The sequence below is a fragment of the Xyrauchen texanus genome, chromosome 6 (assembly GCF_025860055.1).
Source record: "Xyrauchen texanus isolate HMW12.3.18 chromosome 6, RBS_HiC_50CHRs, whole genome shotgun sequence".
Taxonomy (NCBI): Eukaryota; Metazoa; Chordata; class Actinopteri; order Cypriniformes; family Catostomidae; genus Xyrauchen; species Xyrauchen texanus.
In genome coordinates this window covers 35,420,195-35,445,040 of record NC_068281.1, presented here as the reverse complement: position 1 = coordinate 35,445,040, position 24,846 = coordinate 35,420,195, and the positions used below count along the sequence as shown (strand labels likewise).

General features: G+C 42.7%; 1 protein-coding gene across 1 annotated transcript in view; it reads right to left on the bottom strand.

The window, feature by feature from the left end:
• LOC127644607 (alpha-N-acetylgalactosaminide alpha-2,6-sialyltransferase 5-like) overlaps positions 1-24,589 on the bottom strand; it is a 74,724-nt gene extending 50,135 nt beyond the window's left edge. The window contains exons 1-2 of the mRNA XM_052127870.1: positions 24,419-24,589; positions 23,699-23,896 (exon numbers count right to left, since the gene is read on the bottom strand). Of these exons, the coding sequence (XP_051983830.1) occupies positions 23,699-23,896; positions 24,419-24,433 (213 nt within the window). The 5' untranslated portion in view covers positions 24,434-24,589. The remainder of the gene's footprint in view (positions 1-23,698; positions 23,897-24,418) is intronic.
• Between the last annotated feature and the right edge of the window lie 257 nt (positions 24,590-24,846).

Sequence of the window (24,846 nt, the reverse complement as noted above, 5' to 3'; positions counted from 1 at the left end):
CCAGCATTGATGCTTCACAGGATAAGAACCCTATTGCTGGAGGGGTCTTCTGTTTGGCATTCTGTATGCATACTGTGTGTTTTGTGTTGGATGAAATCAGTAGAACTGTCGATAATAGAGACACACAGCCCTGAAGACACATGCTGTCACCCAATAAGACACACTCAGTATTCATTAGAGATGTCCTATCATCGCCATATGCAACACACAAACACACACGTAAGCTGTGCCAGTCATTAACTCCTCAGCTCTTTATCAGATAATGATAATGATGCTGAGCTTCTGCTGAGCTACTGAAACTATAACCTTGTGTTGATAACGCTCTGAAATATGCCTCTTTTCTCTTCGGGCTCCTGACTGGATAGAATTTTCTTCACCGAAAACATGAATAGGGGCGTAGCCAGGAGCCTTCAAAGGGGTGGCCAGGCAGGGGCAAGCGATCAGTCTGTGGTGGCACAGAAATGTTCGGGCAGCATTTTTATATCGTCGGACTGTTAGGTGGGTGGCTGTGGCCGTGGCCACTATGGACCGAAGCCTGGAAATCATCTCTGTACAAATATACAAACTTAACATGTGCGCACACCAAGGTCACCGCACCTCTCCGTCCCGGGTGTCATTGTATCCACTCAACAACCCCCCCACACCACCACTGAACATGAAGTAACTGTAAATTATGACAGAATTCGCATTTGTGTGTGAACTGTTAATTTAAATTTGAATTACAATTACAATTCTGCATCATGTTTAATACCTCATCTCAAATTCAGTTCAAATTTAGAAACTGAAATGGAATTTAAAAGGCATTCTCTATTAATTTCTGAATGATGTAGCCTGGACAATACAGCTGTTTACAATTATGACATGCTACTGTAACATAGACACCACTGCAGAACTGTGACATAAATGACTGTGTAATGCACATACAGTCCAATTAACCTCGGAGACTCAATTCAATTTAAACCTGATTAATGCAATATGATCAGTTAGATAATATGGTCTATTGTCCCACAGTAGGGTTAATTATCGTCCACAATTCACTTCTCAAACCTTTCTCTATAAACCCCTGACCTTGGTAATAGCTGCTTCATATCTTTAATGGCTGACAGATATTAGAACAAGTAATTTAACCACCATGATCAAGGAGATACTGTTACAAATGTTCTCCATACATCTCCCAGATGGCACATTGCTGCTTATCCCTCAGCAACAAGACTGATCCTGAATTACTGTCAACTCCCAGCGGGGATCACCATATGCATAAAAATGGATGATAATGCTGGATCTGTTCAATAGTGCTTATAAAGTCTCATATAATGGGCTGTCAACTGTGTTTTGGACCAAAGTATTGTGCAACATTTAATTATGTCATGTCACCGGCGCTGATGAGAGCTGCCAAAATCCATCATACTTGTAAAGCTGTGCCATTAGTCACTGTTGAATTATGGGCAAACCCGGTGAATTCCTTTGGGAATACCAGTGTCAGCTGGTTCTCGGGTTTACTGTGAATTGAGTCCAGAAAGTAAAGGATAAAATTAATATAAGAAATTTCCTTTGAGGTATAGTGGTTGATTAAACCTGCACTGATTCTGAAAGTCTGAAAGTTTATATTTAGTATTACCAGTTCATGTTTTAAAGGTTAAGTGTGTAATTTCTGTGACACTAGCATCAGCAAATGCTGACTATTTTGAAACAGCTTTTTACCAGGGATGAGTCATAATGGTCCAACAACTGGTTGATTAGTAAGGTTGCTAGAGTAATTTTGTTTGCTTTGATATTTTTAGTGGTGGTGTTTAATTAGCAGGCTGACAGTGTGCTGTACTTTAGCTGTTAGACAGTTTGCAGGATAAAACCCTTTTTCAGAAAAATTGTGTCTGTAGCCAAACACTAGGGTTAGTCAACTAGCATCCTGTGGGACAAATCCGGCCGGCAATCAGTTTTAAATTTTTTCTGGTTATGATAAAATCGCATTGCAGTCTGAAACATTCAACATCATTTTTCTGCGGCTGCAGAGCACGTAACCTTAAAACTGGCGCCAAGATCGTGCTCACATCCAGGGGAGTCTCAGGGACCCTGCACCAGCTGAGCACTGCAATAGAGATGAACGGGAACTCTACTTATATCTCTCTCCAGGTATTTTAGAGCTATATTGTTTGGCACACTTAATGAATACACCCCTTTGATGAACCAGTCAGTCATTGGAGTCTGAACAGAATGAGTCATCTCCTTCATGAAAAAGCGTGGATTAGGATCTGTTGACCAACTGAAGGAGAGGGGGAATTTGTTTAGTTGGGTTAACTTAGGTAATTTAATTAAAAAAGGAGAGAAAGGGGCTGGCTGGATTTTAGGTAAAAGTGACTGATAACATTACAATCACATCAAAGCGTAATTAAAACGTATAGTTTTTTTAGGCTAACATTGTGTTTTTGTTTAGTCATGCACAGCAGTTCTGAAAATGATAGATAAGCTTTGTTGTGTTTTGTGGGGAAACAAAGTCACTCAGCAGATTTGTAGACACTCAATCTGAATACAGTAATTAGACTTGTGGAATGTGGAATGACTCAATGGTTTAATGATTCACTCAAAATACATAAAAGATGTTCATTGGTTGCCACCTACTTGCATAAAATTGTGATTTACAAAAATCACACAGTCAGTCAACTAACCTAAATTAATCTCATTGGTGAACAAATTCTAAAGACTCGAGTCACAAGTTAGTTAAAGAACAATGTAAAAGTAAAAGTGGAGAGTGTGTGTGATATTCTTCAAGTGTGTTCAGTTATTTTTATAACTTTATAAATATTTAGACATTAAACATTTACAGAAAATGACAATACTCTGAATTAATTTTAGCTAGCTAGCTTGAATGAAGTAAAGATTGGGGCTGAGACACCCTAAGATTAAGATCCTAAAATCACCCCTCTCTGAAATCCATTTCCAGATATCTTAAATACTAAATTTAACATGTTTAAATTAATTTACATGTATCAAAATGTTTTGTGTCGTGCTAGTTGTAATTGTTGACTTTTAACAGCACACATAGTTTCAAAGCAGCTAAACAGAAAATCATGCTGTGATGTCTAAAATTCCTCATTGTGCGGTTTAAATGAATAACGAGACTGAAAAAGCATGCCTTAACATTTGTTGTTTTTAGGCCTCCAGTGAGCAAGCCAAAGGCAACAGTGGCAACACAAAACTCCATAAGATGTAGTTAATTGGGAAAAATAACCTTGGGGAAACCAGGCTCACTGTGAGGACCAGTTCCCCTCTGGCTATTATTTAAAAACATTATCATTCTTATAGGACACAGTTGATAAGTTTATTTGGAATTATATCTGTCTATCAGAAAATATCTGTAATTGAATTTAGAACAGGAGTGAATGACAGATCATTGTGAAATTATACTAGTCAAATTTTGTTACAGTTACAAAAATAAAAATATATATTTTTTTATTATTATTATAATTTTTCCAGCAAGTAATGATATAATTTTGTTTATCAAGAATTAACCTATTTACTAGTGCAAGATGATATTGATATCAAGAATCAGCCTTTTAACTAGTGAAATTGAAATATAGATGTCAATAATTCATATCCTGCACATGATTATACATTGAAAGGGCTTGCGATACTTGGAACCCATAAAATTAGTCCCATTCTGGTGTGCTTTGTCAAGCTGTTTTTGAAGCAGCCTGGTCTCATGAAATGTACGTGAGCATTGCAACGTTTTTGCAAAACTGAGATTACATGCTTCATTAAACGTTTGGCTGCAGTTTCCAAGTGAAATGTGGAAAATGAGGTTGTAATCAGACAAGGTTTTTTTAAAGTGAATTGTAGATGGAGGTTTTAATGAGTAAAACATACCTTAAACTTAGAGTTTAAAACTTCACCCTAAACCTAAACAATAGTGTCCGAAAAGATAAATGAGAGTTTAATAAAACGGACATTCTTACCCTTAACCAACACCTAACCGATAGTACTTTTAAATGCAAATTAGATATGAAACACACACACAAACAAACACACAAAGACAAAGACAAAGATCCCCCATTTAGCCTTAACAGACTGTAGGGGCAAGTGCTGTTAGCGAGCACCTATGAAGGCCGGAACGGTACACAAACACACACACACACACATGTTGGTGCGGCTATCATTATGAGGACTCTCAATAGACATAACGATTTTTATTCTGTACAAACTATAGATTCTATCCCCTAAACCTAACCCTCACAGAAAACTTTCTGCATTTTTACATTTCCAATAAAACATCCTTGAGTATGTTTTTAAGGTGGATGGAGACACTAGAAATGTCCTAATAAACCACATTTATAGCATAATATCTGTGTAACTCAGTCATTCAAATATCCGGTGAGCTACCAAGCTAGCTAATGATACAGGAAAAAGATAGCTCCACACCCAACGCTATTCGTTGAGTCAATATTGCTTTGTCAGGCAGGTTTGGATACTCAAACAGTTATAGCAATGTTTTGAAAGCACCACAGAGCAACAGTCTTTACACTTTTTAGGGGAATCTGCCTACATATTCCTAAGAGCTGTCTCTGCATATTAAGCTGGCATTGAAGAAAGTATTTAACATTGAAAAAATTACATACTTCACCAGTCAAGTGAGTCATTTTTTTAAAAGTATTACACCTTTACATTCGTATGAAAGATTATTTGGAGCGACTTCAGAGCAATGATTTGATTTACTGGAGCTGTAATGAATTACTCCATGTGGTAAATGCAATATGTTGCAAATCTCCCGGGAAATGTTCTCGACATACCAACTTATCAAGTCCAGATTACATTGAACACACAAATAATAGCTTGATAGCTCTCATCTGGGGGTGAACGACAACCTCATCAATCACATCTAAATAGCTGCATACTGTAATGCCTTGGGCTTCATGAGCTGTATGGGCAAAAAACAAAAAACAAACCAAAAAATCATTAATATCTGCAATTCATCTGCTGTTTTTTGCCCTCTACATTTCTTACCAGGGGAATAGCAAAAAGAAAATCAATTAATGTGTAAAGTACAGCAAGAAAGTATCATTGCGCAAGTGTTTATGGTTTGTGAAATGCCTGTTGAGTCTCAACTGGCAAATATCCTCCCCTCAAGCTGATGGATCACAGAGAACAAGAGGTTAAACATGAAAAGCATGAAATCGGCATTCTGCACAAATAAGTGCCTTCAACATCCCCATATTTCCTGCACTGCACTGAAACACCCAGAAGCAGTTTCCTGTCCTAGAATACCCAAATGGCCCTGTACACAGTATTATGTTGATGAAGGAATGCCCTGCCGTAAAATAAATAAATAAATACTTTAACCCAAATAAAATGGCTGGCTGGTCTTGGCCGATCTAGCAACCTGGTCTGATTTGTTGGTTTTAGAGGGGGTTACTGGGCCAGTCTAGCATAATCACACAGGGCTGTCCAGGATGGTCTCAGGTGCAACATAATGACTAATAATTTATGGGATATACAGAATGTTTCACATTTTTGAAGAAAGTGATTGCTTGTCCATGTAAAATGCAAAAGTGGTTGCCAGGGTGGTGCTATGCAGCTGCTAAGGTGTTCTGAGTGGTTTTTAGCCTGTTGCTACTTTATGGTTGCTAGGTCATTGGGTGTTCTGGGTAGTTGCTAAAAGGTTGCTAATTGGCCCAAGTCTAAAGAGCCCAGTTTGAAGTCATTATGGCTAAATTCACACAACAGCTGAATGTTTAATTATTAATGTAAATCTGAAATTATTCTAAATATTACAGGCCTGGCTCCAGCTCTAAGATGTAAGGTGAGCCATAGGACCCGCCGGGTGGGCCAAACAGTTGGAGGGGTGGGTGTAGGCGTAGTTCTCAAGGTGGGTCAAGTTCATGATTGGGTAGACCCAATCCCACCCAGGCCCCCCTTTAGAGCAGGGCATAATAACAACTCTTCTTACCTTACATATGCCTGTACGTAATGTCGTACTTCCTGCTACCTTTCGCTCGTGCGTAATTTGACATTCTTGAGCTTAGATGGTAATTAAATTCCCTCCTACAACTGAAAATGATTTATAAATACCTCAATAGCCATCAAGAAGTAATATTTTGCTTATTTTTCTTCTGACCACATAGAAAGTAATAGCACACCTTTCTTCAATAAGGTGCACAATTTGAGGCGTCATTCATGTCGATAGCACAACCGATGCCAGAATTATCAAGCCAAAGTTTAATGCTTTAGGAAAAGGGTTTATTCAAATCCCTAACCCAAAGTATAAGCAATAATAATGGAAATAGTCTCTTTTAAAAGTTCAATCTGAAATCACTAGCTCTCATGATGCTTTTAGCACCAAATGGAAATGAAGTTTCAAGTATGTATTAGCTGTAACAACTGCATTAGCAGATTCTCAATGTACTCGAGGAGCTCATTTCTGGCATGATGCAGCACAGATAAATCGTATTGGCAAACAAAGAAATAGAAGGGAAGATGGGGATTGACTCACATATCCCTCTCCACTGGTGGGACCCAAAATAAGGTTGTGGAAGCACGGAAAACAAAGTGAAATGCAAATTATAACAATCTAAATAACTGTGCAAAATTAGGATAGAAAAATAAATAGGCTGGGTTAAGTGTTCCTGTTGACCACAATGTTTTTTGTGTGGCTAATTATTGGCTTAATAAATATAATAAATAATAATATTAATAATAAATCAGTGTTTGACTTTAAAACCCTTTTTGTTTACTTATGTACAATACACTGTTTTGGTACTGTGTTGGGTTGCCACTTGATGTCCAATGTAAAATCTGGTTCCTGAAGCTCAACCAGTTAAGAAACCGCTGCTGTAAACTGAATACCTGAGATTGAAGCAATGTATCAGTTCATCTTCAAAGCTCCCCTACTGGTTAGGTCCACAGATTATGTGCTTTCAGAGCAAACAGATTGGAGGTTTTCAGCCCAGAGCAGAGAGTGTGCAAATCCACCCTCACTGGATAAATCAGCCTGGGTTGGTGAGCAGAGCGAAGACCAGTGGGATCTCTCGCTCTCTCTCTCTCTCTCTCTCTCTCTCTCTCGATTGTCTCTATCTCATCCTCTTTTCCTCTCCACAGCCGACAGAAGAACTGACACTCATCTTGCCCCACACTAAGTGGATTCAAAGGAGCAGTCATCCAGCAAATGAAATGCAGAGAGCCGATGAGAGAGGGGGGACCAATCCTATCACCATACACCTTTAGGAAGCCATTAATTGAACAGGCTGGGGGGGGGTGCTTTCCGAATTGCTATGGGATCAAGAGAATTAAATGACACTTGCAAAAATCTAATCAAATATTTGACCGCACAGTTTCAACATTACCATGGCTCGACAAAATGTTAAACACACATAGTTTCCATCTTATGTGGGATGCCAGTGGTTTGCTTGTATAATCATCCAAAATCACAGCCTGAGGTTAATGAGCAGGATATGCTAATAGCATGCTTTAAAGATCCTTTGATGCCCACATGTATCTATCTCTAGCTTGTCTCTTACCATTAGATCTATTTAAGTCCTCTCAACTACTGGACACTCAAAGGACATATAGGAACAAATCTTCACACATTACTAAGAAATGTGCTATATAATGTGGGACTTTAGAGATGAGTTTTCAGGTTTTTGAGTCAAAGATTCAAAGATTCAAAGTTCTGGCCTCCATTCACTTGGTACAGAGCTGAAATTTCCTTCAAAAAAACTTTGTTTGTGTTCTGCAGAAGAAAAAAGTCATACACATCTGGGATGGCATGAGGGTGTGTAAATAATCAAATATTTTTTGGGTGAACTATCCCTTTAAGGAATTTATCAAACCTGTAACCCTACACTTTAAAAACTGATTTTTCTGGTCAAATAAAAATATGTTTAATGTAGTAACATCTAAATTCACTGGTTTTATTCAAGTAAAAAAAAAGCTCCTTAAATTACTGATGAAAAATTAGTCATAACTAGATTATCCAGAATATCATTGGAGGTGTGCTCTATTGCCTTAGACCAGCAAGCCACCACCTAATAACCACCAAGAACACCCTAGAAACTACCGAGCAATGCTCTAGCAACCACCCAGAACACACTAGCAACTTGATAGCAGCATAAATGCCACCTTTGGAACATCTTAAGGTCTGTTTACACCTAACTTCTTAGCACTTCAAAGAATGTGGTGGAGTTTTAAAGCAGTTGAAAGAGTACTTCATAATTCTATTTGCATCCATGTGCCTTCCAAACTGAGCTATTCCTGCATTTTCAAACCACATTAGCAGGCTCTACATTCTCTTATATGCTCTGGAGAATTGCTTCCTTTGAACTGGCAAGTCTGAATTTGGAGCAGCATATAATATGCATTCTTTCTATATGTTAGCTAGAGATCGCTAACAAAAATTGTGGATTTCCTAATCCACCCATATAATCCCATGGCAAACAAAACAATGAGCAGCACTTGGCATCTACTTTAGAGATTAAACTGCTGCCCATTTGAAGGTCTTAAAGCAGCATATAGCAATGCATGTGCACTCCACCATCAGCTGTACCACTGACTGCTTTAGTACTTTTAAGCTGAGCTTCATGTTTTTTCTCTCACGTTTGAAATTACTGTCACAAACAAAGCACAAATGTTAAAATCATAAATCCCTTTAGTACTGACATTAACTCATCTAATGCAGAAACCCAGTAAATTCAGATATGCTGAAAGAGACAGGCCACCCAGACATCTATTCAGGCTCAGACACTTTAACAGTACTTAAAAAGACATGCACTGAATTCTGATCAACTGCACTTGATTCATACAGTCAAGGCCAAAAGTGCATTAAAGAAAAAGGGCATATAATTTTTACTGGAATAACTTACATATAATACTAATCACTGTAATAGTCGCCCCCTCATATATTTTGAATAATTTGTATATTAAAGGGATAGTTCACGCATCATTTACTCACCCTCATGCCATCCCAGATGTGTATGACTTTCTTTCTTCTGCATAACATAAACAAAGGTTTTATAGAAGAATATCTCAGCTTTGTAGGTCCATACAATGTGAATGGTGATCAACCATTTGAAGCTCCAAAAAGCAAATAAAGTCCACATAAAAGCAATCCATATGGACTCCAGTGGTTTAATCCATGTCTTCTGAAGTGAGAACACACCAAAATATAACAAAATGTAAATCAAAATCGTGACTTTATGCTCAATTACTCTACCTATAGAGCCATCTAGCAATTTGCGCATGCGTCATCACTAGGATGTCCAATCGAGTTTGAAAACATAATCGTGCATAGAGACTGCAATGGCAAGATGAGTTTTGTGCGTTACTATCTGTTTTTCTGACCGATGGAAGAGTGATCGGGAAAACTGATTGAAAACATCTAGGTTACTGTTGTAACCTCCGTTCCCTGATGGAGGGAACGAGACGTTGTGTCGAGTGAAGCGACACTAGGGGACTTTCATGAAGGCCTCGGTTACATATGAACTTGAGAAAAGGCCAATGAGAATTTGGCAGACAGAATTTGCATGTCCCTCCCCTGGACATACGGGTATAAAGGGATGGAATCATGACTCTGTTCATTCAGGTTTTGCACTGAGGAGCCGAGAATAAGGTTCGGCCATTGCAGTGGCTCGGTTCAGCATCGTGGCCAGGGGGACACAACGTCTCGTTTCCTCCATCAGGGAATGGAGGTTACAACAGTAATCAAGACGTTCACCGTCTGTCGCTCACTTCGACGTTGTGTCGAGTGAAACGAGACTAGGGGTCCCTATTCAGTCATGCCATGCGCTGAACTATGTACATGCGCTGCTGATGCAGGTGCGGGCAGGCAGTTGCGTGCAAAAGCAACAGGCTGCGTCAGACTGCAAGTACCGTTCCCCAACGGCCAATAAAATCGTCACTGGCAAGGTTACCGGCATCCCGAAAGGGGGAATAAATCGGCCTGCCAAGAATGGGAGCAGGCCGCGCCAGCCGCACATTTTCTCTCTCTATGTTTCTCGCATAGAGATAAAGCTGCCATCTTAACACGATCACATGCATCGAGGAAGGCAGTCCTTTACAACTCCTATTCTTTCAGGGAGAAAAGACCCCACGGAGACCACCACCTGCCGAGGCTGGGGGGAGGTAAAGAGTGGCGAAATATGTCACATGGGTTTTCAGGCCACATGTGGAAATCTACCTGCTGTGAGGGAGTTGCTACAAACTCAGTGACCAGGGGGCAGCTGGGACTGCCCAAGGGAGACGCGGGTCCACCCACAGGGGGACCGTACTGCAGAAAATACACACAGGGGGATTAATCCACAAGGGCCTATCCTATGGAGCACCTATTCTAGTACAGTGTTCTAAGTATTCTAAGTACCCGTAGTGGGTCTGGTTGGATAATTCCTCCACTGAATTCGCGGACCAGAGGGCTAGGGAGGAAGAACATCTAGGGAGCGTGAATCTAGTGGATTCTCCTGGGGAAAAAGAGCACACATGATCACCACAGTGGAGGGTAAGCACGCTATGTGCAAGCGGAACACCTGGTCAGACGTTCCGCATTCCCGAGTTCTACATGCTCGGACCTGAGAGAACATGGGATGAGACCAACTCAACACTGAGATTGTAAAATATCATAAAGGTATTGGGTGTTGCCCATCCCACTGCTCTGCAGATGTCTGCTAAGGAGGTGCCGTTGGCCAGTGCCCACAAGGATGCCACACTTCTCGCCGAGTGTGCACAGCCTGGGTGTGATAGCCCAAAGCGATGGCATCAAAAACCCAGTGGGAAAGCCTCTGTTTGGAGACAGTGTTCACGTTCTGCTGTCCACCAAAGCAGACAAAGAGCTGCTCAGAACATCTAAAGCTCTGCGTGTGGTCCACATAAGTACACAAAGCACGCACCGGACACAGCAACGAAAAGGCTGGGTCTGCCTCCTCCCAGGACAGTGCTAGCAGTTTCACTACCTGGTCCCTGAAGGCCAGTGAATGCCCTGATTCTAGCAGCTCAAAAGGGGGTCTCTGAAGGCCTGAAAGGACCACAGAGAGATCCCATGAGGGGAACAGGCATGGACTGGGAGGGTTCAGCCTCTGGGTGGCTGTAAGGAACCTGATAATCAGATCATGCTTACCGTCCACTGCGTCGTGGTGAGATATGGCGGCTACAGAAACCTTCAAGGTGGAGGGGGACAGCCTCCCCTCCAGCCTCTCTTGCAGAAATAAGAACACTTAGATCTTCCGCATCCCATCCATGGGCCAGACGTGGAGGTTCTAGAGGTCTGGGCGTGGATGCCAGAGTGTGCCCCGTCCCTGAGAAAGAAGGTCCTTCCTCAGGGAATTAGAGAGGAGCGTGAGATATGAGAACCAAGTCCATATGGGCCAGTAGGGGGCCACCAAAGTGACTTGTTCCTCGTCCTCCCTGACCTTGCACAGCACCCGTGCAAGTAGGCTCACTGGGGGAAATGCGTATTTGCGCAGCCCCCGGGACCAGCTGTGTGCCAGCGCATTTGTCCCGAGGGGAGCCTCCACTAGGTAGTACCAGAGCGGGCAGTGGGAGGTCTCTTGGGAAGCGAGGGTGGAGCCTCCACTCTCTGTTGAGCGTACATTGTCGCAAAAGCGAGTCCCTGCTTGCTCCAAAGGAGAGGATGGCAGGCGAGTTGTGACATATAACGATTGCTGATTTATGTATGCTATCGTAGCGGTGCTGTCTGAGCCCCATATTAGAGGGAGAAACCTCCGCAGGGCAAGGAATACAGCCAGCAACTCTAGGCAGTTGATGTGCCAACCCAGCCGGGGCCCCGTCCAGGAGGCATCTGTGGTGACCAGAACGTGTCGGGGGACGCCTGTCTGCAGAAAACAGAGGCCTGTCCAGGGGTTGAAAGTCTGGCAGCAGGCGGAGGTGAGCGAGGAGGTCGGTTGTGGGCAGTAAGAGGTGCCCTCCACGGCCTCGTCAGCTCAACCTGCACCTCCGGGAAGAAAGGAACCGGGGGGCGGTTCCAGTTCAACCCCATGCTAAAGGCGGCCCGGGCAATCATGTCGGCCATCTAGCCGTCAGCCTCAGACTGGGCATGCCGACCCGAAGGCGGCAGCTCAGTCGAGTCTTCCACGTCAGATGAGCTCGAGGACGTAAACAGACTGGCCGTGAGGCGAGCCGCACGGACCTCAAGCATCCTCTTTAAGAAGGGAAGCCGCGACCGCAACGTTGCCATGGTTAGGTTCTTGCAGTGAGAACACGAACCATCCACAAATGCCACCTCTGTGTTGACGAGGCTGCGTCTGTGACCTTCAGGAGCGGAGAGAAATTGACCACATCCAGGAACTACACAGGGGCGGAAGGGCATCTTTATAAAGACGCATCCTGAAAAGGATGTTCAACACCAGCTGTATATTGCTCTTTTAGAGAAAATAAACTATTTCAGGAAAATACTCTCTTTTAGCAGTGCTGTAGAAGTGCCCAGGGGCAAAGCTGCACTGCCACATAAGCTTCACTCGACACAACGTCAGACAGGGAACAGTGATTGTTTTTACAATGCTGTTTTTGCAATATGGTGATGCCATGAATTAATATTCATGAATTAAAACTAATGTCACAATTAAATTAAAGCATCTAACAATGCCAACCCCAGCCATTAGGGACCTCCCCAATAAACCTGGGTCCTAATAATCAACAAGCAGAGAATCATCAAAGTAGCTCAGTGATCGATCCCAGAGTCATTTGGCTTTGTCAACAGCTCTTCTGAGACTTAAAGCGCTCAGCAACAACCATAACAGTTCATTTTCTATCAACCCTTATGTGAACAGCAATGTTAGTCATTGGTGGCGGCGTGAGACAAGTGGTGTCAGATCTCACAGCAGAAAAATTGCTTTGGGTTTATCAATAACAGATAGAAGAGGGCAGTGAGGGATTTCGCTTGAGTTGAAGCTGATATTGCTTACGGCAGGTGAGTATTGAACGGTCCGTCTGCCTGAGCCAGGGGTAAATAATGATTAATGGGAGATGCAGGAAAGTGTTTCAAAGAACTTTGTGTGAGTGCCTGCAATCTGACTCTTCCCCTAAGCTAAACTCTTTACTCTGTTCAGCCCCATGCAAGTGAATCAATGAGAATAGTAGAAATTAATTTATATGTAATTAATAATGTAAACGCACTAATGTGCACCTTCTTTTTGCACCCAAACTGCTAAATGATTGTGTTAACCAATAATAATATTATTTTCTATACTAATCTGGTTTATTGATTAGCAGTGTCAGCAAATGAATAAGCTTTAAATCTGACTGAATGGCTTAGGCAGCTTTTGCTGAATTTAGCTTCAAAAGCCTGGAAAAAAAGCTAGTCTATCTGTGTAGACTGTGGTTTAGAGATCTGCACGGGCCTTAAAATAAAACCTGAACCCGACCTGTTCCCGAGACCATGTGGCCCGAACGATTACCTGAACCCTAAATCTCTTACTATCTAATTTCTTCTCCTACCAGGTACTGTTGCAATAGGCTGTATTTTAAGTAAGCATATAGGCAACATTCGTAACAGTACTGAAACAGTAAACACATTTTTAACAAGGCACACAGCCCCTTCACTTGGTACAGAACAATCTGGAATAAAATGAAACTGTGCAATAGTCCCCTCCATGCAGCCTGAACTTGTTCAGAATGTTTAATCTTAGTGACAACTGTGCTAAAAACAATCTAGACGCAGCGCAAAGAATGAAACCGATTGCAGGTGTCTCAATATGCGTATTTGAAAAAGTTATTTTTAAATTGACATGGTGTTTAAATGTGCCGGTCCTGTACGAGACACGGTGCAAATATCAAAGACATACGTCCAGCATGTGTTCACATAGGAAAATAAGGGGAAAACAGAAAAGATGCACGCAAAAACCTGTTCAGTGTGAACGGCCCCTAACTCGTCCATTCGCATGTGTCTGTGAGTGAGAGCGTGTGCGTGAAACAAGTACGGTAAGCCAGTTTAGTTTTTCATTAATTACAAACCCGAACTCGACCCAAACCCAAAGTCCAACTTGACAAACTGACCCAAACCCGGGTCGGGTTGCAGACCTCTACTGAGGTTGTTTATCCATTTTAAATGTCACAATTTAATTTTTAACCACATTGTCTTCCAAGATTGTCACACTTATTATTTTTCAAATCATTTCAACTCATCCCAACTCATCTTAATCAACAACAACAACAACAAAAATCTTAATAAAAAGCAAATATCTGATTTACAGTGAGGCAATTACAATCCAGAGAATGGGGAAATTTTTTTTAGACAGTTTAAAGGGAGAAATGTGAAGCTAATAATTTTAAAAAAACTATTGTCTTGGCCAAAACATTTAAAACCCAAGCTGACATTTACAGTATGGTAAAACCCCTGTCCTAAGAATACAGTTGAACCATTTGGTTATATTCTAACGTCATTATATAGTTGGCCCTTGCTTAAATGTGTGCTAGTGCAGTTTTATTGTCTTTACTTGTGTACTCAAAAGCATTTGCTACATTTGATGCTATTGGAATGCTTGTTTGGGTATTTCACCCAAAAATGTCCTAATTAATGACAGTTTTGAAAAAGGTCTTTGAAACAAACATACAGAACCACAGCAAAAAAAAAACAAAAAAAAAACAGGCATTTGTCTAATTGGACTTTTGACTTTGACCTTATATGCAAATAGAGAGCTCTGTTAAGAAAATTCTAACTAGTTAAGAATCTATCATAGAGCTCTCTAATTTAAATATTCCTAATAAAAAAGTCCATTGTAGAGCTCTCTGATTAGAATTCTTGTAAAAAAAAAATCAATTGTAGAGCTATGTATTTTGATTGTAGAGCTCTGCAACTGCATTCGTAGTAAAGAAATACAAATAGACAGCTCTGTTAAAGGAATAGTTCACCCAAAAATTATCTCATTATTTACTCACCCTCATGCTATCCCAGGTTTGCATGATTTTATCTCTTCACCAGAACAAATTTAAATACAAATAAAAAAATTTAAAAAAAGGAGATTTCTATTAAAAAAATCACAGAAAGACAGCATAAATGTCATCCATATGACACCAGCTGTTAAATGAATGTTTTGTAAAGCGACACAATCACTTTTGGTGCGAAAAAGATAAATATTTAAGTACTTTTTTATCTCTAAATCATGCTTTCTGTCTGCAGCAGTACACGCGTGTGACATAATCGCATTGGCATTTGAAACAAGCATGAACTGACACACGTGAATCACAGACGGAAGAGCAGCACTGTTCAGTAGCTTTGTTGTTTTTCATTTAGATCTGTATTTATCTGTGTCTTTACTCACAATAGTGCGTTTGTGTGCTTATCCTGGATGTCTCAACCGAGAGGTGAACGTGAGATTACGTCGGTATCATGGCAATGCGAATATGTCACATGAAAGACCGCTTGGACTCCACCCACTCCTGAAGCGTTGGATCATAGTTAAAAAGTACTTAAGTATTGATCTTTTTTCACACCAAAAGTGATCGTATCACTTTAGCAGACATTAATTTAACAGCTGGTGTTGTATGGATGACGTTTATGCTGACTGTCTGTGATTTTTGGACCTTCAAAAGAGAAATCCCTGAGCCAAGACATTTTTCTATTTTTCTATTTTTGTTCTGGTGAAGAGAGAAAGTCATACACACCTGGGATATTATGCGTTTTGGGTGAACAATCTCTTTAATGAAATTCTTACTAGTAAAAAATCTACTATAGAGTTTTGTATTTAGAATTTTAGTAGTAGCAAATATATTATAGAGCACCACCTAATGAGTAAGACTAGAAAACAGTCAACGAGATTTCCTATATTTCATTGTAATTATGCAGTATATAGAGTACAACACAAATTTCACTTTCAGTATATCTGTCATTCACTGGTGGTCAAAAGCTTGGAATAATGTACAGATTTTGCTCTTATGCAAAGAAATTGGTACTTTTATTGACTAAAATGGCATTCAACTGATAACAATTTATAGTCAGGACATTGATAATGTGAAAAATTACTATTACAATAAAAAAAAACTACTTCAAAGTGTTCTCAGAAAAAAATCCTCCACATGCAGCAATGACAGCTTTGCAGATCTTTGACATTCTAGCTGTCAGTTTGTCCAGATTCTCAGGTGACATTTCACCCCACACTTCATGTAGCACTTGCCATAGATGTGACTGTCTTGTCAGGCACTTCTCATGCACCTTACAGTCTAACTGATCCCACAAATGCTCAGTGGGGTTAAGATCCATAACACTCTTTTCCAGTTATCTGTTGTCCGATGTCTGTGTTTCTTTGCCCACTTTAAACTTTTCTTTTTGTTTTCCTGTTTTTTTTGTACTTGACACTGGTGTTGAGCGGGTAGAATTCAATGAAGCTGTCAGCTGAGGACATGTGAGGCATCTATTTCTCAAACTTTAGAGATTCTGATGTATCCTCTTGTTTAGTTGTACATCTGGCCTTCCACACCTCTTTCTGTCCTTGTTAGAGCCAGTTGTTCTATGTCTTTGAAGACTGTAGTGCACACCTTTGGAATTTTCAAGCATTGTATAGCCTTCATTCCTCAAAACAATGATTGACTGACGAGTTTCTAGAGAAAACTGTTTCTTTTTTTGCAATTTTTTACCTAATATTGACCTTAAGACATGACAGTCTATTGGAAACTGTGGCAACTCAAAAACAAACACAAAGACAATGTTAAGCTTCATTTAATGAACCAGATAGCTTTCAACTGTGTTTGATATAATGGAAAGTGATTTTCTAGTACCAAATTAGCAATTTAGCATGATTACTCAAGGATAAGGGGTTGGAGTGATGGTTCTATAAATGGGGTCTGTCTAGATTTGATAAAAAATGACTTTTTTCAAATATTGATTTTTTACATTGGTAATGTCTTGACTATACTTTTGTTTCCTTCCGAAACAGCAAAATCTGTACATCATTCCAAACTTTTGGCCTCCAGTGTACATAAAAATCGCTTCCCGTTTCAGAGATATTTGTCATGCTTGTGGGCAGGGCTCTGCCGAACCGAAGAGAGCCGTTGTGCTAGATACTAGACATTGATGCTAAAACCTCAGCTGAGCAACAGACTGTCTCCCTAATGTTATCAACTAGGGCACTTAATAATAGCGTAATATATTAGCACATGGGTTCATTTGAATAGGTTTTTTGTCTGAAAATCTATAATGTTGACACGACAACAGTTTTGAATGTGGCACAATGTAACTAATGCATTAGCTGGCTTATTGAATGACTTAATTGCTGGTGAAAACATTCCATTGCATTTTGAGTGTGTGTGTGTGTGTGTATGACAGGGCTCTTGAACTAATTTCTTGTGGGGGCCAGATTATCCAGATGAAAACTTTGCGGGGGCAACATTTTTTCCATATTTATCTTAGCTAACACTTTCATCACAAGTAACATGTTACTTAAAAACACCTTTAATACAGTGCATTTATTTATATTAAAATAGTCACAGGGTAAACTCTATTTTGAATTATAATTTTTTTAAGGTCTGGCCATAAATTCCTTCATAAGATCTGGCTGAAAAACAAACATACATTTTTTTATCATCTTTACTATAAAAAAGAAACATAATTGTAATATTTTATGGCTATTGCTTACAAATGATTAAAACGGAGGAGAAAAATTTAGACCTGCTTAAACCTTCTCAAACTATCAACCCACATATGAAAACGTCATGGTTACTGATGTAACCTCCGTTTCCTGATGGAGGGAACAAGACGTTGTGTCGATGAGTTGACACTAAGGGTCACCCTTGGAGGCCCAGACATCTGATCGTTGAGAAAAGGCCAATGAGAATTGGTGTGTGGAATTTGCATGCCACTCCCCTGGACATACGGGTATAAAAGGAGTGCCGTTTGCTAACACACACTCAGGTTTCACACTGAGGAGATGAGCCAATGACCCGGCCATTTCAGCGGTTGGTTCAGCATTGTGGCAAAAGGGACACAACGTCTCGTACCCTCCATCAGGAAAAGGAGGTTACATCAGTAACCATGACGTTCCCTATCTGTCACTCACTCAACGTTATGTCGATGAGTTGACACTAGAGGTGCCAATGAAAAATGCCACAAGAGCTGAACCGAGTTAAGCAGACTGGCGGTGCAAGACGGGCAGAATTCTGTGTGCCTCGTAGCCAGTGGAGCAAGCCATCGCGTAACTACTACCTAAGTTTAAGGACAGCCGTAGCTTTCCCTCTATTGTTCTCTCCGAAAAAAAGAACAAAATCGTTCAGCTGGGGGCATATATGGTTTATGATAGGGGGTGTCCCTCCAAAGATGAGGACACCGCAGAGACCACACCTGGCCCGAGAGGGGGGGGGGCTTCTAAGTGAATACAACACATGGTCTTACCGGGTCGAAGTGGAAGCACGTCGTGCAAAGCGGCGCCAAGGTAGGTCCTACCCAAGGAGGGGAGGAGTTACTACAAACATGGTGACAATGGAGAGAGGGCCCTCTGCCACAGGAAGACGCGGTTTACCGTGTGATGTATATTCCGCTAACCATTTAGCGGAATATACATCACTCAGGGTTACCTAAGGAGACAACCAGCACATGTGTAGTACTTACCTCTCCAAACGAGGAAGAACGTCCAGGGTTCACTCTTTTGCGAACGCAACTGGGAAAGAATGCATGTCTTCACCTCAAGGGAGGGGAAATGCGCTATGCACAAGATGTACACCCGGCCAGCTGACCCGAACTTACCTGTTAGTGTCACCTGATAACACACGGGACGAAACTGGCTCAACCCAGAAGTTATAAAACCTTGCAAAGGTGTTGGGTGTTGCCCAGCCCGCAGCTCTACAAATATCTGCTAGAGAGGCACCACGGGACAATGGCCAAGAAGCCACAACATCCCTGGTAGAGTGGGCTCACTGGCCAGCAGGGGGTGGCACATGCTGAGCATGGTATGCCATAGTGATGGCGTCGATGTTTGGAGACAGCGCTTCCTTTCTGCTGTCCACCGAAGCAGACAAATAGCTGCTCGGAGCTTCTAAAGCGCTGCATGCAATCCAAGTATATGCGAAGAGCACGCACCGGACACAGCAACGACATGGCTTGGTCTGCCTCCTCCAATGGCAGCGCTTGAAGGTTCACCACCTGATCCCTGAAAGGGGTCGTGGTAACCTTGGACACGTAGCCTGGTCGGGGTCCCAGGATGATATGAGAGTAAGCCGGACCAAACTCTAGCACTGATCCTACTGTGCATCTCTGGGGGTCTTCACCTCGGGAAGAACACCACTTAGCAAACAGATGCCAATTCAGGCCATAGAGGTGCCTCGTTGAGGGGCCCTGGCCTGAGTGATTGTGTCTACCACTGCAGGCGGTAGGCCACATAAGTCTTCCGTGTCCCGTCCAGGGGCCAGACATGGAGATTCCAGAGGTCCGGTCGTGGGTGCCAGTTGGTGCCCTGTCACTGAGAAAGTAGGTCTTTCCTCAGAGGAATTCACTGGGGGGGGGGCTGTCATGAGGATCATGAGGTCCGAGAACAAAGTCAAGGAGGGCCAGTAATGGGCCACTAAGAGGTTCTGCTCCTCGTCCTCCCTGATCTTGCACAACGTCTGTGCAAGTAGGCTCACTGGGGGAACGCATATTTGCGTAGCCCCAGGGGCCAGCTGTGTGCCAGGGCATCTGTTCCGAGGGAGCCTAGGTCAGAGAGTAACAAATCGGGCAGTGGGAGGATTCTGGGGAAGCAAACAGGTCTACCTCTGCTTGGCCGAATCGACTCCAGATCAGTTGAACCGCCTGAAGGTGGAGTCTCCACTCTCCCCTGAGCATAACCTGCCACAATAGCACGTCTTGAGCCACTGCTGACTCCAAAGAAGGAGGCGATGGGCGAGTTGTTCGACGAGAGCGTAAGCTGCCTTGGCGGTTGATGTACGCAATCGTCGCTGTGTTGTCTGTCCGGACCAACACATGCTTGACCCGGATCAATGGCAATAGCCTCCTCAGGGCAAGTAGTACCACCAGCAACTCGAGGCATTTAATGTGCCAACACAGTCGCGGGCCGGTCCAAGTGCTGTTACACATGGTGCCTCAGCCACGCTGGGAGGCATCTGTCGTAACCACGACATGCCTGGGGACCGACATGCATCTAGGGGAACTCCTGCCCGTAGCAAAGCAAGGTCTGATCAGGGGCGGTGGAATAGATGGTGACAAGCCTGTGTGACGAGAACGTGGTATGTGCCGTGGCACCATGCTCGTCTCTCGACTCGGGTCTGTAGCCAGTGCTGAAGTGGTCTCATATGCATCAACCCGAGCGGCGTGACCATCGCTGAGGATCCCATATGCCCCAGGAGCCTCTGAAAGGATTTCAGTGGGACCAGTGTATTCTGTCTGAACGCATGCAGACAGTGCAGCACTGAGACGAGCTGTTATCGAGACAAATCTAACTCCATACTGAGAAAAGAGATGCTCTGAACTGGGGCAAACTAGCTCTTTTTCCAGTTGACCCGAAGAATCGAGACATGGAATTACACGTCCTTCAGGTCTACCGCCACGAACCAATCCTGATGCCGGACACTCGCTAAAATGCGTCTTTGCGTGAGCATCTTGAACGGGAGTCTGTGCAGGTCCCGATTCAGAACTCGCAGGTCTAATATTGGCCGCAACCTGCCGCCTTTCTTGAGTAAGATGAATTTGGGGCTGTAAAACCCCTTCCTCATCTCGGTTGGTGGGACAGGCTCTATCACATCCTTCCATAGGAGGGAGACTGGTCGTGCGGAAGCGGGAGGCCCGGTCTCGGGACGCCGTGCCTGCCAAAGAGAACCGGTGGCTGGGGAGACCGGAAATAGGGCCCAAGGAATGAGGAACCTGCTCTTATATTGAAAATGTGGGTACCGCAGCCCGTTGGGCGTGCAGCAAAGCAAAAGTCAAATGGAACCAAGGATTCTCCACCCGACCCTCTGGTGAATAATAAACCAATTCTTAGACTGAGATATTAAGATTATAAGAACTGAAATTATGAGCATGATCATCACGCGTCAGATCATGCATTAATGCAACCACAATAAACTAAATACAATCTTACTACAAAATAACCACTTCTTTGTTAGTCTCCAATGGTGTCGCCAAACAGCCCAACCTGGGAGATGGGGGCGTCAAGGAAACAAACCATGGCGACCTCTTGCAACTCGACCAGGTTGAGCCAAAGGTGGTGTTCCTGGACCACCAGGGTGGACATGATCTGCCCGAGAGCGCGCGCCGTGACCTTCGTCGCTTGGAGGGCGAAGTCGGTAGCCAAGCGCAGCTCCTGCATTAGTCCCGGGTCAGGACTACCCTCGTGCAGTTCTCTAAGTACCTTGGCTTGGTGCACCTGCAGGAGCGCCATGGCATGCAAGGCAGAAGCGGCGTGTCCAGCAGCGATGTAGAATTTAGCCATTTAGTCGGGAAGAAAGGAACAGGGGTGGAGCGTGGCCGTGAGCAGCGCTCTGGCCCCAGGAACTAATCATCGAGCCGTGAGGGTTTGGGGAGGAGTGGATGGTTCCACTTCAGCCCGACACTCGCAGCTGCCCGGGCAAGCATGGCCGTCAGCTCCATGTCGGCCTGCGACTGAGAGTTGTGAGTTCTGCCGAGTCCTCAGCATCAGATATGACAATCCTGCTCTCTGATGCCTTGATCGATAACTAATCTTCGCTCCGAACGAGATTGGGGCCCACCTTGAGATGGACCGGCAACCTCGCTTCAGAGCTCAGTCGGAGCATACGAGCGTGATGGGGAATGGGAGGTCCGTGGGGGAACCCGGCAGAGAAGCTCCCATTGATGTCCCCATATAGCCCCCAGTGCTAACCGACCCCGCCTCATACCCGGAGGTAGAAGGACCGAGTCGGGGAGCTGCTGGGGTGGCTTGCCCTCTTACGAAGGCGAGCCACGACCGCAACGTAGCCATGGTTACCATCCACGAATGCTGACTCCGCGTGAGTAGCACCCAAGCGCTTAAGGCAGCGATCGAGGACCGTCAGAAGCAGAGAGATATTGACCGCAACCAGGAATTATACACAAATGAAAAGGCATCTTGAAAAAAAGCTTTCGTTTGTGCCACTCTTTTAGAGAAAATATAAACTCTTTTGTGATTTGTATATATACGTATATATAGGAGGCTCTGCTGTACTGCCGAAGTGCCCAGGGGTGTTGCACGACACAACCAAAGTGTGCGGGGGGAGAACCACTGTAATCTGCCGTAGATCCAGCAGCTTTAGAGAGAGGGAGAGATGAATGGAACAGCAGGAAGTATTCAGCTCAGTGAATGCTCGACTTCGAAGAAGAAATCTGAGTGTGTGATCACAAGCGGCACTCCTTTTATACCCATATGTCCGGGGGAGTGGCATGCAAATTCCACACGCCAATTCTCATTGGCCTTTTCTCAAAGATCAGAGATGTTTGGGCTCCAAAGTGTGACCCCTAATGTCAGTGCATCGACACAACATCGAGTGAGTGACAGATAGGGAACAATGGTCATATAAAAATGTCATGTTTACTTAAGAATACATTTAAATTTAATTTTCTTTTTGGTGAAAAAAGAGATAAAATGTCTATTCTTCCACTTTCTCTATAAAGTATCATCCTATTGAGTGAGGAAAAAATTGTCCTGCAAATTTTGTGAATTTGCACACAATAGCCAGTGCAGGAGCCAGATATTGTTTAGGTAATCACTGGGAAAAGAAGAACAAACTGAGTTGATGCTGTTCGTGATTGAGAGGGCTGACTCAGCTGTATAGAACCAAATAAAATCAGGATATTTGCAGATGCTGTTTCACGCTATAATTTTTTTCCGAGCACTACAGACCCTGAACAGATGAGACACGATCATTTGACACTTCAAGAATAGTGAATAAAAGCAAAGTTTTCAGCGAATTTTCTTTGAATGTTCAGTTTTCATAACCAATTGCTTTTGTTGCCTAATTTGCATATGTGCTGACAAAATTTCTGTCACAACTGCGTGATAATTTTTTACATCTGTACATTTGACCGCATTCCACACAACTACATAATTTTATAAAAATACATTTGATTGAAAAAGATGTTATCAAATGCTCACCTAAATGGTGTGATCCATGTTTAGCAAAGCAGTGTAACTAAACTATCGGCAGAAAAGCTTAAACATGCGTACCGGTCATCACAACTGACGGCGGCTGAATGCTGTTGCATGCGCCAATGAGCGTTGTTAAACTCACCGCTGATTTCTGAGGCTCAAGTGTATGAACGTTGAGTTTTGCAATGAGGGTGCTCTGGTATTTCAGATGGTGAGACAATTTGGTGGTGAGACTTCAGATGGTGAGACTCTGACTGAAAAAAATCAGTCGGAGGGCCAGACAAAGATGATTGGCGGACCGGATTTGGCCCGCGGCCGCCAGTTGACTAGCCCTGGTGTACGGTGGTAGAACCCCAGGGAGATAAGTGGTTCTCTGATGCCCTCATCGCCCCCCTAAACAGCAGCACCCCTCGCCAAAAAATGACCGTAGAGCTCTCTAACTGGAAATATTACTTGTAAAAAACACATTTGGATTGAAGAGCTCTGCAGTTGCATTCTTGCTAGTAAAACTGCAAATACAGAGCTCTGTAATTTGAATTCTTACTAGTAGAAAATATATTGTAGAGCTCTCTAAATAAAATATTCTTAGTAAAAGTGCAATTAGAAGTACTGCTGGGAGCTTTAAAAGCTAAATCGGCTTGCCATATGGTTACAGACAACAAACTTCACTTGAATAGCTTTCTTTACAATACACAACAGCCTGGATTTACCTTGTGGTCAATGATGCTGCTGTATCCCTGCAGTGGCGGCGCTCGGTGCGTCTTGACGGGCGCATCGGTGGGCTCCACTTTATCACCCGACGCACCTTTGGACGCGCTGGATGTTGTACTATTGTTATAGCTGACGGTGTACACGAAGAACAGACTGGTGCACATTGTGATCGCGAGAAACACGGCTACTCCATGGCGCTGGAAAACACGAGGGCAAAAGTTAATATCCACTACTTTATATCACAGACTGTTCAGAGCGCAAGGTCGAATATCATAACCAACTAATGATGCCTAAAAACTAACGCGTTATGCATTAATGCAACCACAATAAACTAAATACAATCTTACTACAAAATAACCACTTATTTGTTAGAAGCATCATATAAACTGCACCGTTATTAAAATATATTTTATTTGAAAGAATATTATTTATTGAACAGTGCCATACTCAAATAAATTAATGCATGTATTGTTTTAGAATGCATATAAAATAACAATAAAAAAAACTCTTTCCATAAGGCAAAGCCTTCTGTCCCCCAAATGTAATTTCCTACAAAGTACTTATATGTCAGGAAATGGGGATTAAGGTTTTTTGGGTTGTTTTGTTCTTTAATCTTTCATTCAGCATGTGCAGTGGAAAGCAACAGACAGCCGCAGTACTTCAGGAACAATGCTGCACAGGAGAAGAGATCCGTTAAAAACTGTTTTTACAACAATTACCATCGGTGTCTTCATCCTGATGCCAGCTGGAATATTCCCGCGAATGTGCGCATGAAGATCCAGTTTTTTCCCCTGATTGTTGCTACTTCATGAGATTATGCCGTCATTAAATTGCCGCGCTCCGCTCGCGCAGTGTGAGATTACAGTGTGTGTGCGCGCGGACTGAACCCATTCTTATCGTGGTATTCACACAGACTGAGAGCAGCGAGCAGCAAGCAGAGATAGGCCGATGTGACACCCCACGGTCCTAAAGATCATTGTGTTTTTTAGTGTGACGTCTAATTCAAATGAACTTCTTGCCCTCCTACAGAGCACTTCAGACAAATTGCAGAATATTTTTTTTTCATTGTGGCCACTACGGAAATCGCAATAGATAGGCTATCTTAAAGGTGCACTCAGTAATTTCTTCCTAATTTAAGTTTTACTTT